This window comes from Malus domestica, chromosome 14, assembly GCF_042453785.1.
Source record: "Malus domestica chromosome 14, GDT2T_hap1".
In the NCBI taxonomy this organism is placed as follows: domain Eukaryota; kingdom Viridiplantae; phylum Streptophyta; class Magnoliopsida; order Rosales; family Rosaceae; genus Malus; species Malus domestica.
Genome location: NC_091674.1, coordinates 3,966,144 through 3,978,844, shown reverse-complemented (window position 1 = coordinate 3,978,844; position 12,701 = coordinate 3,966,144). Strand labels below are relative to the sequence as shown.

General features: G+C 37.9%; 1 protein-coding gene across 4 annotated transcripts; it reads right to left on the bottom strand.

Annotated features, from left to right (window-relative positions):
• Window positions 1-1,305: 1,305 nt before the first annotated feature.
• On the bottom strand, window positions 1,306-6,162 carry LOC103454166 (BEL1-like homeodomain protein 1). 4 transcript variants are annotated; one of them, XM_070812542.1, is made up of 7 exons: window positions 5,820-6,065; window positions 5,418-5,559; window positions 5,142-5,216; window positions 3,614-4,543; window positions 2,834-3,207; window positions 2,612-2,672; window positions 1,306-2,506 (listed from the first exon to the last, which is right to left on the bottom strand). In XM_070812542.1, exons 4-7 carry the CDS (start codon window positions 4,472-4,474, stop codon window positions 1,670-1,672), a joined length of 2,133 nt encoding a protein of 710 aa, XP_070668643.1. In that variant the 5' UTR covers window positions 4,475-4,543; window positions 5,142-5,216; window positions 5,418-5,559; window positions 5,820-6,065; the 3' UTR covers window positions 1,306-1,669. The 4 variants fall into 4 exon arrangements, with proteins under 4 accessions (XP_070668643.1, XP_070668642.1, XP_070668644.1 ...); XM_070812541.1 differs by lacking the exon at window positions 5,142-5,216 and having other exon boundaries at window positions 5,820-6,087; XM_070812543.1 differs by lacking the exon at window positions 5,418-5,559 and having other exon boundaries at window positions 5,820-6,064.
• Window positions 6,163-12,701: the final 6,539 nt, after the last annotated feature.

The following is a 12,701-nucleotide window of genomic DNA, read 5'->3' as shown; positions in this document are numbered from 1 at the left end:
TAATTCGTTTGGCAATGGCAAGTATTTAAAAAAAATGAAAACAAAACTGCAAAAAACAAAAGACGAAATATACATGTAAACCCAAACTTCTAATTTTAAACAAAGATCCAAAGAAATAAGTAAAATATGGGCTCTAAAATATTTGATCCAACATGTTAGGCCTCATTTACCTCATATAGTGATGGGTCTCAAACCCAAAAGACCCACTTGACCACTCAGAGAAAGAGAAGCAAACAGAAAGCAGCGGAATCAAACTTACTTTTCTGTCTTCCAATGTTGATATTTTACTTTTTATTTCTATTTTTTTAGTTAATTTGGCAAGCAACAATTATTTACTCTGAAATTGGAATTGTTAGGGTTCTTCACGAAACAAGTCGAAGAAAATTAAGGTCTAATTTTGTAAGTATGAATGCCTCATTTGAAGAGAGATGTCAGTGAGAATTGTCTCCCTTTTACATACAAAAATATTATTTATTGGAATTGGTTATGATCTTGTGGGTGCTCTTACTGTTCTGTTGACTCTCATCTAAAAAAATATGAGATGGAGTAAGGTTTAAGATTTACAAGTCGTTTTTTATCTGCTTCTAGAATGACAAATTGCCTATAGTTTACAAACTCATTGTTTTAGTGTTTGGCATACGAGAAATCTCAAAACAACATAAAGAAAAATCAAATGGCCTCTCTCACTGTGTTTTAATCATATAAATAATAGGAAAACTAATGAAAAGAGCTTGAAAACTTTGAGTTTTAATGATAAGGACAAAATAAAGGGTAAAGTGAATAGTACCAGGATTGATTTTTTAGTGTAAAAATGTGATTTTTCGTTAAAGTAAACAGTACCGGGTGCTTTTCGTTAAAGTTCCCATAAATAATTTGATACTTGGCCAAACGATAGTCTTTGTGTAGTATTTGGTGTTCTTTGTTTTTGTCTTAAGCTTGCAAGTTCTCTCTCTCTCTCTCTCTCTCATGCATTAGAATATTGCCGACTATATTTTTATGCCTAAAGTTTATAGGGATCTCCACTTTTATGCTGTGAGAGTAAAAGCATTGTAAATCCATTTTTCTAGATTCCAAACGAAGATATAAGATCTTTTATGATCTAACAAGTATGCATTATGTTTATTATTTTAGTTGAGCTCGTACCTAACACTACTGGAAGTTTCGTCTTACCGACCAAATTAAGTACTACAACAATAATAAAATCTTATCTTACTAATGGGGTCGGTTATATGAATACTAAAGTATCGCTGCGCTTAGTTTTGCTACCAAGTCTTCCGATGCTAAAATTTTAAAATACACATTAGCTAACACAGTTATAAATATCAATATATAATGGTATACTCATGCGAATTAACCAAAGTTTTACACCAATCCATCTATCCATCTTCAAAACATATACAAAATAATATACAGTCCTCTGCTCTCAAATCCTAAAGCTGTCTAAGACTGAAATTGTTCTTTGCAGAGAAGTATATACCTATACTAAAAGTAAATTCTTCTTTCTTTACACTACCATATGCATTCATTAATTTTCCTTGTTCCCCAAGTAATTTATAGGGCATAGAAAGAAATACTGAGAAGAAGATCACATCAAGCAGCAATGACATTGGCATCCCCCTTGCAATCAGTCATGCTTCTTCAAGGCCTTCTCAAATTATTTGCGTCATGATCACGCCACAAAGTCCGGTAACAATTGGGCTACGAACCTCTTTCGGTTCTGAATGTCGATGTTTTCGAATGCAGCAGCAGATGAGTGAGGAGCTGAAGTGTTTATGGCGCCAAATTGATCATTTGTTTCACCAATGTCTACTCTTCTCCCCAGCTGAATGTTTTGGTTTGGGAGAAAAGTTTGATGGTGGTGAGCTCCGGATAAGGAGAGGTTTTCACAGTGAGGAAGACCTAGAGTGAGAGAGACACCATTGCCTGAGAACCTTGGTGTGAATTGGTCTGCATCAAACCTGCCAATTTCGCCAATCGGGTATTGCCCAAAATTTCCGATGAAATTAGTCTGCCCTCCCATGAAAGAGTAGCCATCTCTCCCCTGCCTCTCGTTCCCGAATTTCATAGAAACTTGCTCATTGCTCACCTCTTGGGACTCCATATTCATACATGGGACACCACTGTTTGAGGAGTGCATAATTTCGGTGCTCCTAGGCTTCTTCGGACTGCCTTGTGTAATCCCATCGAGTTCTGATGACCCAATGAGAGTGAATCCGGACTGGTTCCGGACCATGTTTGTGGGAGATGTCGAGGGTGTGGAAATCGACCTTGAAGGATGAGTAGCAACATTGTGATTCACCGAATTCTCTTGTTTGGAGTTGAAAGTGCTTGTTGTTTGGTTCTCAGTGTCTTGTGGAGCTGTGGACTTTGATGCAGAGTCTTCATTGCTCTTGCTCATTTTCTCAGATGATCCATTCTTCTCTTGCTCCTTCGCTTCCTCCAAGTACATCTCCTCCACCATTGGCTTCCACAGCCGGACACGAGCGTTTATAAACCAATTGGAAACCTGCATAATCAGTACTCAAACTCATCAGCATGCTGATTCCCACAACTAATTATCAAGAAAGAAACAAAAATCACGCGAACAAAAAATGTGGATGGATTTGAGTACCTGACTCCTAGTGAGTCCAGTTTGTTTTGCAAGCATGTGCTTATCTGAATCCTTCGGATATCTGAAACCAAAATTTCCAATCCTTCTTAGTACATTATGGTAAAAACTTGCGAAAAAAAATCATCTTAGTATACAACTGCATCTTGCCAAGACTACATAATACAAAAAGCACAAACCCTTACGGTGAATCGGAGTTGTGACGATAATTATGAGAGTACTTACGGGTGGAGGAAGTGTTCGAAGAGCCAAGCGCGAAGAACAGAAACAGATCTTTCTGGCAATCCTCTTTGTGGTCTCCAAGCATTGTGCTGGACCATTCCCAACTGTTGGAGAGCCCTTTGCTGCCTCAGCTGATGGTCAACATATTTGAGCCTTGAGCCTTCAATCTTACCTCCAACGCTATCTTCTTCTCCCAAGCTCTTGTTGGCGGATCGAATTTGGTTCGTTATGGCGTCCTTCAGGCACCTGAATTGCTTTGAGATTGTTTGCAGCGCCAGAGCAGTGTATGTTCTTGCTGAGCCAATTCCAGCTGCTTGCTCAAATGATGAAATCACCATTTGCATCTGCCGGTGGTATTGCCTGTATCTTTGGTCCACCTTCAACCAACAAAATAATACAACACACAAAATTATTCAAAATTGAAATTGCAAAATATCATGTCACAATTCAATCACTCAATCTCAAATATGAAAACAAAAATTTTCAATAGTAAGAAAGAGCTTAGGTCTTGTCAAAATGTTGTCAGTGAAACACTTTCAGTAACTTTATTATGATACATATATAACATATTAAAGGTCTGCCAAGAAACGTTATACTAAAACTCAAAACTCATGTGTCCAATTCATATGAGAAATCAAAACTCATGTCGCAATACTGAAAGAGGTTTTGAGTTCGAATTCAAGAATTGCATATTTATGAAAGAAAAAAAAAAACAGAAATATTATTCAAATATCACTAAAATAAATGATCGTCTTAACAAATTAACAAAGCATCAGCACATACCTCATCAAGCATGTTGATTAGCTTCCCCTTCTTCATCTGAATTTCCTGCCTCTCAGCAGTGCTCAACTCAGCCGCACGCTTTCCACTCCCTTCACCGCCTACTGAACCGTCTCTGGCCTCCGCCATCGAGGACTCAGCTGCCGCTTTACTCTGCTGCCCATTACCCTTCTTTGGCAGCTCAGTCCTCATCCCATTCCCGACGTTCACAAACTCATCGAGCAGCTCCTGCGCCGCCTTCAAGTACTTTGAGCTCAGCAGCACGCTCTGCATACCCGAAACCCCATTCGTCACACCGGAAGCCGACGAATTCGACCCACTCGAAACCCGAATATCTTCCCCGGACGGGACCTCCCTCTCGGCGGAGGTCTCCTGGAACGACCCAAAACCCGGTTGCTGCGAGGAGAGACTCAAAGACAGGCCCTGCTGAGAGCGTGGGGTGTCACGCGTGGATGCGGCCGGGTCAATTGAGTTCCAAAGCGCGTACTGAGTCTGAATTCTCGGCATGAAGGCATGCAGGGCGGAGATGTCATGGTGGGGGTGGTGCATGGATAGGGAGCTGTTGCCGTTGGGGTCTTGCGTCAGCGGGATACCGAGGAATTGTTGGTGGTGGGAGGGAGGCGCGTGGGAGAGAGTGGAGGGATGATGAGTGAGGGAATTGGGGGCTGAGTTGAGAAAAACAAGGTTGGTGGCGGCGGATGGGGGTTGAGGCTGTTGTTGCTGCTGCTGCTGCTGTGGTGGAGGTGGAGTGTCGGAGTATTGGACGTAACCGGGATTCATGAGAACAAGGGTTTGTAAGGCGCCATCGGAGGAGGCTTGGATTTCCGATGAGTTGCCACCGTGGTGATGAAAGTAGGCCGCCATGTTTTGGCCGATAAAAGAGCAGGTGCGTCTGGTATTATAGACGAAGTGACTTAGGTCTTTACTTCAGAGCTGATGAAAGGAGACTACGTTAGTATAATACAAAAGGGTTTTTCACAATTCACATCATCATATCATATACGCTTACACATCCGACTACCAACTCCCTCCATACAAACAACAGACACACACACACTTGAACACGTCTCTCTCGTCTTTCTCTCTCTCTCTCAAAAAAGTCCCTATCATGCATATAAATATATGTTTACAATCATGTACATGATTGTTGGAGGAGTGAGAAATGATTTGTAGCTTCTGAATCGGGCTTCAGAAAGACGATCAAAGATAAATCAAAGAGAAACGATCGGAAATCAGGCATAAAATTGATCAGAATTAAGAGACGCTAACACAAAAGTGTGGATTTGAAGATTTAGTTTCTGTTTTTTTTTTTTTTTTGGCTGATCATGTCGAAGCAGCTGAGTTTTTTACTGCTTAGAGAGAGAAATTAGGTAAAAGAAAGGGAGAGTATGGAAACTATGTTAGCTTTATATATATATATATAGACAGAGAGAGAGAGAGAGAGAGTGAGAGAGGTACAGTGATTGAGGGAGAGAGTGGGTGAAAGGAATTGGTTATATTAGTATTTAGTTAATAATCAAATTTTAGGTACTTGTTTGATTGTGTGATGGAAATCTGCTGATGAGATATGTACACGTGATTCATGATATGATCATCTTTCTCTGCACTGCAAAGGAAACAAGAATTTCACCAACAGTGACACCAAAATCCATGAAATTTTGGGGGAGAGTGAGATACTGAGTGTTGAGAGAGAGATGACTAAACAGTTATAGCTAAAATACATGATAAGCTATGGCAGCTACAAACATTAATAATTCTATATATACATGAAAAGAAAGAAGCACCAATTGAGAGAAGACACACACACCTGTCTATATTTCTATTGAGATTTTATCAGTCTTCCTTCTTTCCTCCTTACACATATACTAATATAGAAGAGGTAGGAGAAAGAAAAGGAAAGGAAGGGAAAGGACCTTCTGTCAGACTCAAAATCTCTGCAACTTCCCCCACTAAAAAGGTAAAAAACAGAGAGAAAAGAGAGAGATGGGGTTAAAAAGGTGTTTGAGGGGAAAAAGATACCCAACTTTATTCACCTCAGTATCCACACATTCATGCCCCCCCCCCCTCCTCCTTTTAATTTTTTTTTTTCAGCCAAAAAATAAACTTTTTCAATCTAAAAAAATAAAGAAAAAAAAGAAAATTGTAAGTAACCTAATTGTTAAAAAAAATTCTTCATCCACGTTGTTATACTGCTTTTTGAAAGAAGTACCTGCTAACAAATTAGAAACAGGATTGCGCTTCCGATTTGACCCTCCCTTTCCAAATCATTTGATGCAAAGCTGGGAACCCTCCCTTTGCCTAATTTTTGGGAGAGATGGATGGAAAGAGCTAGATCTGAGTTCTAACAAAAATTATGCAAGACTAACACTACCATAACATAGTGAAATTTTATTTCAAGGAATGGCAGAAGAAACAGACATCATCTGAAAAACGAGGAAATGTCTCCTTCCACGCCAAAGCTTAATATAAAAAATAATAATAATAACAAAGCAAGGAAGATGATGAAGAAGGTGTGTGGAGGGTCCAATCCATCAATTCAAAATTAAATATCTGCTTGTCTTTTTCATATCTGTTGTTTGTAATATACAATTTTTATATCTTTTTTATTTTGTGATAATTTTTTGTGGTTGGATTCCAGAGTTTGAAGATAAAACAATTAAATTGCTAAGAAACACAGGACCAACCACCATAACAACAACTTTAATGTTTGTGAGAAGTTAATATGTGTTTGTCTCTGTTATTTACCCCACATGTATGTATGGGAGCATTTTGTAAATACACATTACCCTACACAAGCATATATACATGAGTTGTAGGGAAAATTTCAACACTATAATACAATTTAGTTATTTATCTAATCACAACAATAATGAGCCTTGACTAATTAGCTTAGTGAATAGTGTAATTTGATAATAGTGTAAATTATCCAACTTGCTAACGCATAGCGTGCGCGTGCGCACACACATATTGATCAGAAATTGAAATTGTATGAGGAGTTTAATTTTTTCTCAAAAGGTGATTAAGTATATTTTCTGTTTACCATTTTATCTTTGTTTTTATTTTTTTCTAAACTTATTTTTTAGATGTTTTTCCTGTTAAAAATTAAGAAAGTGGTCTTGATCATGTTTCATATCTCAATTGCTGAAATGATTAGTTTTTAGTATGTTGTCGATAGCTAAACGCTATGTTGTGAACGTTTGATTGCTACGTCCTCAATTTATTCGTTTTATCAATTTTTTTTTTATCACTTTAGCAATTAGGATTTGAATTTTAATAAATTTAACAAAAAAAAAATCTCATAATAATTAGACTAAATTATATAGTGGTAATGATCAATTGGTGGTTTAGCGAAAAATATTTGAATATCGGCATACCTTCAAGTTTCCCTGGAAATAAAAGAAGTTGACCATACAAACCCTAACAACACTTAGGGTTGCCAAAAATAAAAAATTACGTACCCTTTCACTAAGAAAGGCAGTACAACCTGAAAGGGGTTGAAAGCAACTCCTTAATTAATTACTCTCATCTGCGCAAAATGCTCTAGTTCTGAATTCCACAACATTTCCACGAAGTTTTACTTCCGACAGCATGTGTAAACAGTGATGGTCGCAGTAGTATGAACAGTGACAAAAACTTTAAAGCTCCTGACTAGCATTGCTGATGTTAAAAGGGCATCACGCATTTTTTTTTAAAACGGCATTCGTGTTCACAATCAGGTAAACACTGTGATGTAGGCGCCTATAAATTAATAAAAATATTATATATAATTATATATAGGTCTCTCTGGAGTGATGAGAGTAACAGTCTTTTCTTCTAATCAACAGTCATCTCCCCAAAAATCAATATCAATTATAAGAGAATTATTTTTCCCCACTTCCTATGATTGCATCATGAAAATTTTGATAGGAACTTTGAAAAACTGCAGGAGGACGCCACGCAGTTTTACTATTTTCCATCTCTGTTGAAACAAATGGCTCCTACTTAAAAAGTGTGTTTAGCTATCATCTTCATTTGAACGACGTAACTAATTGGTTAGGTCCTTTCTATGTGACAATAACAAGGGTACTACTCTTTGGAAAAGGGTCAGTCAGACTCATTCAACCGCTGCAGACAAAAACAGTGTATCCATATGATTGAATTGAAAGACGCTGTACCTTTATGCAACACTGCATAAAGCCTCACTTAATCTTTTACTGCAAAATTTAATTTGTTATTTAACCTCGTAATACTTTACTAGTGTTTTCCCTTGTGTGTGTATCACGCGTCTCCACGTTATTGTTTTTCTTCTTATTTTGAAAAGATTTTTTAGAATTAAATAATCCTATTTTTATTAATTTCAATCATATGGCATTTAAAACATCTTCAAATGAGATATCAAAAATCTTACGTGAACTATTTTGACAAAAAAAATGGTGTTTTTTTTTTGTTTCAAAGGAGATACCAAAATTTTAAAGGGATCGATTGCTGTCAAATTTAAAGGCAACATAAAAAAAACTGTTTTATTTTAATGTGGGGCCCATATATATATATATTTGTTCTTCACTTATTGATTGTTTTATTATCAAATTATGGGCCCACTTGATTTTATAGATAACCAAAAACCATTTTAATTTGATATTTCGGTTGAAATATGAGACTTTACAAAATGTTATGTTGCCAAATTAGCCTTGATAAATTTATCAATAACAATGGAATTTTCATTTGTGTCGCATAAGCAATTTTGATACATTAACAAGGGATTGTAAATGTAATTAATTCTATACTAGATTTGTCCCCATTAACCTCAAGAGAAATGTTAAGAAGACTCTCACAGTTTAACGTTAATTATCGTGTTAAAATTATAAAACATTGTGCTAAAAACATCAGGTGGCAGAGAGTCAATATAATGTCTCACTTTTGAGACACTCTCCTTAGATTTCTCTAACCTCAAACTAGAGCTATTAATTGCAAATACCAACTACATATCCTCCACCTAACCTGCTTTTGATCCAATCTTAACTAGTTCATAAGTTTTATGGTTTTCATTTTATGCATGTAATCGTCCATGAGAGTTTATGTGACAGCCCGTCCCTAATTTTAAGAATTTTTAAAGTTTTAATAAAGGATTTTACAAAAATGCCCTTCAAGACACGCACATCATTCGAGGTTAATCGTTGTGTCGTGCCATCTAAGATTTGTTTTCTTGACATATCCTCGTAGTACTCGTCGTTACGGACGTGTGGGCGCAGACGGTTCGTGATTTGGAGTTATATCGAAGAAGTTATTAACGTTTGAAATTTGGAATTTTAAGGAATTATAATTTTAGTAAAATATAGAAATTCTTTTATTAAAATTTGGATGGCCCAGATTAAAGGATTTTGAAATGGATGGCTGGGATGAGAAAAATGAAAGTTTTGTGTGGGTGTGTGCGTGGGAAGAACCAGAAAACAGAAAAGAGGAAGAGAGATTGGGCAAAAAAACTGCCCAATCGGAGAAGAAGGAGAGAGAGCGAATCAGAGGCAGAGAGGGGAAGAAACTGACCAATCGGAACAGGGAAAGGAGGAAGGGAGAGAGGGTGAGAAGCGGAGGAAAAGAGGAAATGGGTTGGGGAGAACCCGTGGGTCGTTTCGACCCGGCGGTGCCCACGCCCAAATTCGATGGATTTCGTCCAAATTTCCGACGAATTGAGTCAAGGACCTAGAACAAAGCCCAAGAGGTAATTGAGGCGTTGGAACAAGTTTGAAGGTCGAATTGGAAACACCCAAATTCTAGGGTTCTTCACGGTTTTGGTGAAATTGAAGCACTTCCAGGCCAAATTGGCCTTGGCCTCAGGCGCTAATCGTCATGACGCCTTGATGTACGGTGCTAGGGAGTTGTGGGCGAACTCCAGGTTCAAGTTAGCAGAGCTTTGGTGGCCACGAGGAATCCAACGGTGTTCTGACAGAATTCACAAAAGTAGGACTCACCCTCGGGTGTGTTATCTTAGTAATTGGAATTTTTTTTTTTAAAGCTTCCGAACTGTGTAAATGGTTACGTCACTCTCACGTGACGGCCAGCACGCCCTCCTTCGGGACGGGGTGTGTCAGTTGGTATCAGAGCCTAGGTTGCAATTCTGGACATCTTGATAATTTCCTAGTGTCTTCTGTCAGAACTATACCGCCTCGTAGCGAGCCACGTAGTTCGGATGAGCCTAATTTCCCTGATATAGTAGTTTGGGGGGAAACTATTGCCATTGTGATTCAGTCTATTATCTAAAGGGACATTTTGAGACTGGTTATAAGTTAAATTTGAATCCCTTAGGGATATGAAGGACCTAAGGGAGCAGATTGATGGCTTAATCAATTGGGAAAAGGCGTTTCAGATTATGCAAGGTTAAGGGAATTTTCCTCCCGATAGGTAGGTCGAGATGATTACCTAGTTTTTGAGTGATGAATCTGCATTTTGATGGAGATAGGAATGTTATCCGACAATATCGGAAGGACAACTGTTTGGAAGTTGTTTAAAGAATTGTTTAAGAAAAGTTCATTCCCCCGGCATATTGTGATGGTAGTAAACAAGAAATTGCAAATGTGAGACGAGGAAAATGACGACGGATGAATATTATAGAAAGCTTACAGACTTGCCTTATTTCCATTCTGATGATGTTGTTAATTCGGTCGAGGTGTTATGTCGTTTTTGGCTGGATGATAAGAAGAAGTTGCGTTCTTTGGCGATCACTATCCATTGTACTTTTTACCAAGAGTTTACGGGATGCTGTTGGGCTTTGAAGACTTTGAGAATATGATCAGCGAGAGTAAAGAGGAATAAGAAAGGAATGAGAATCAGAATAAGACGATAAAGTTAAAGATTCGTCATATCAAAGACCTCGGAGGACTCAGAGCTTCAAAGGAAGTGAAATTAGAGCTAATTTTCCCAGCTTAAGTTTTACTGCCACTGGTCAGAGGCGAAGTGATAGATTTACTAGTGATCCCAGATTTCTGAGACAAGATGACTCTGGTAGAGGAAATGTATAATTGTGTCAAGCTAGATTGCTATGGGGAATCAGTTAATTTTTGTTGACCTGGATGACCAGAGGTTACTTTTGGGGGTAAGTAAAGTGGAGTGAGTTATGCCATTATTCCTGTTGAGAGAGCAAAGAAGATTGTTATCAAAAGGCTGCCAAGATATTGAGTTCATATGGTGCTAAATGATGTTGATCCTAATAGTATGGAAGATGTAAAGATGGTTAGACATTTTCTTGGTGTATTCCCAGATGCCTTACCTAGATTGCCGCCAGGCAGAGATGTGGGTTTTATTATTGAATTGTTTTTAGGTACAAATCCTATGTTAGAGATTGGTTCAGGTTGAGTTAAAAGTTCCATTCAACTTATTATATCACATTGGAAAAGCTCCGGGTTATTTGTGAGGAAGAAAATGGACATTAAGGCTAGGCATTGATATTATGTAATTGAATCGGGTAACGATTGAGAGCTGTTATCCATTGTTGTGTATTGATGATTATTTGATCAGCTCTGAGGCGCCTGGGTACTTTCTGAGATTGACTTGAGGTCTGAATGATATTAGTTGAAGATTAACAGTGGGGATGTTCATAAGACTGAATCCAGGACTCGTTATGGTCATTTCAAGTTGGGAGGCCATACGGAGTGACGAATGCACCTGCTACTTTTATGAGTTTGCTGAAGGAAGTATTCCAGTGATATCTGGACCGGGTTGTTATTGTTTGCCATTGACGAGATTGATAAGATTAGAGCAGTGCATGCTAGATATTTAAAGTTGGTGTTGCAAAGATTGAGGGAACGTTGATGTATGCTAAGTTTAGCAAATGCTAATGTTGGATAAATTAATTATATCTACTTAAGGTATTCAAATGGATTCTTAAAAGAGTAGCAACGATTGAGAATTTGGAACAATTGCGAACTGTGACTGAGGTTCAGAGTTTTCTCGGATTAGCAGGATATTATCGATAGTTCGTCCAAGATTTTAATTATTGCTTCGCCCTTGGCGAGATTGATGAGAAAAGAGGTTAAGTTTGAGTGGGATAAAAAAAAAAATTGTGAGTAGAGCTTCAGCAAGTAAAGTATTCCCTCACTCATGCATCTGTTTTCGCACTCCCAGACGATAGTGGTAATTATGTGGTCTATAATAATACTTCTTTGAATGTACTTGGATGCGTGTTGATGCAACATGGTAGGATGATTGCCTATGCTTCATGGCCATTGGGATCTCATAAGATGAATTACCCTAATTATAATTTGGAATTAGCAGCTATCATCTTTGCTTTGAGAATTTGGAGACATTGTCTTTATGGGAAGAAAAGTGCATGATTGTTACAAATCAAAAGAGTACCCAATATCTGTTTATTCAGAGGTATCTTAATCTTAGGCAACAAAGGTGGAATGAGTTGCTTAGTGATTATGATTGTGTGACGAGGGTGGTCAAGCTAATGTTGTGGCTGATGCATTTAGTAGGAAGACCCCAGTGAGAATTAATGCTTGGTACGCTTGCTATGTTCATCTTCTTGTGGATTTGAAATCTACTGGAGTAAAGTTGAGTATCAAAAATCGAGAAGAAGCCTTACTTGCTAATTTCTAAGTTGGACCCATTTGGTAGATCGTACTCGATACTCGAGCGTTTGACGAAGAAATTCAAGAATTTATTTAAAGCAAGGAATAACGGGAAAAAGAAGGACCTTAGAGTTAGAGAATCAGATGGCAAGCCTATGCAAAAGAACAAAGTGTTTATGCCTAATGATGTGGAATTAAAGAAAGCAATTTTGACGATGTACATTATTCCACTTCTACAATGCATCCCAAAAGTACTAAGATTTATCATACCATTCGTTCATGTACTATTGACGGGTATGAAAAGAGGAATGGCGAAGTATGTTAGTAGGCGTATCATCAGTCATCAGGTTAAAGCAGAAAGAAATAAGTCTTTTGGAATAATGTAGTCATTTCCCATTCCACGGTGGAAATGGGAGAATATTACTATGGATTTCGTGGACAAGCTTCCTCGTATACAAAATAGTTAGGTTGGAATTTGAATAATAATTGATCGGCTGGTGACGTCAACGTATGTTACTTCAGTATGAGAACACCAACCTTTCCAGACA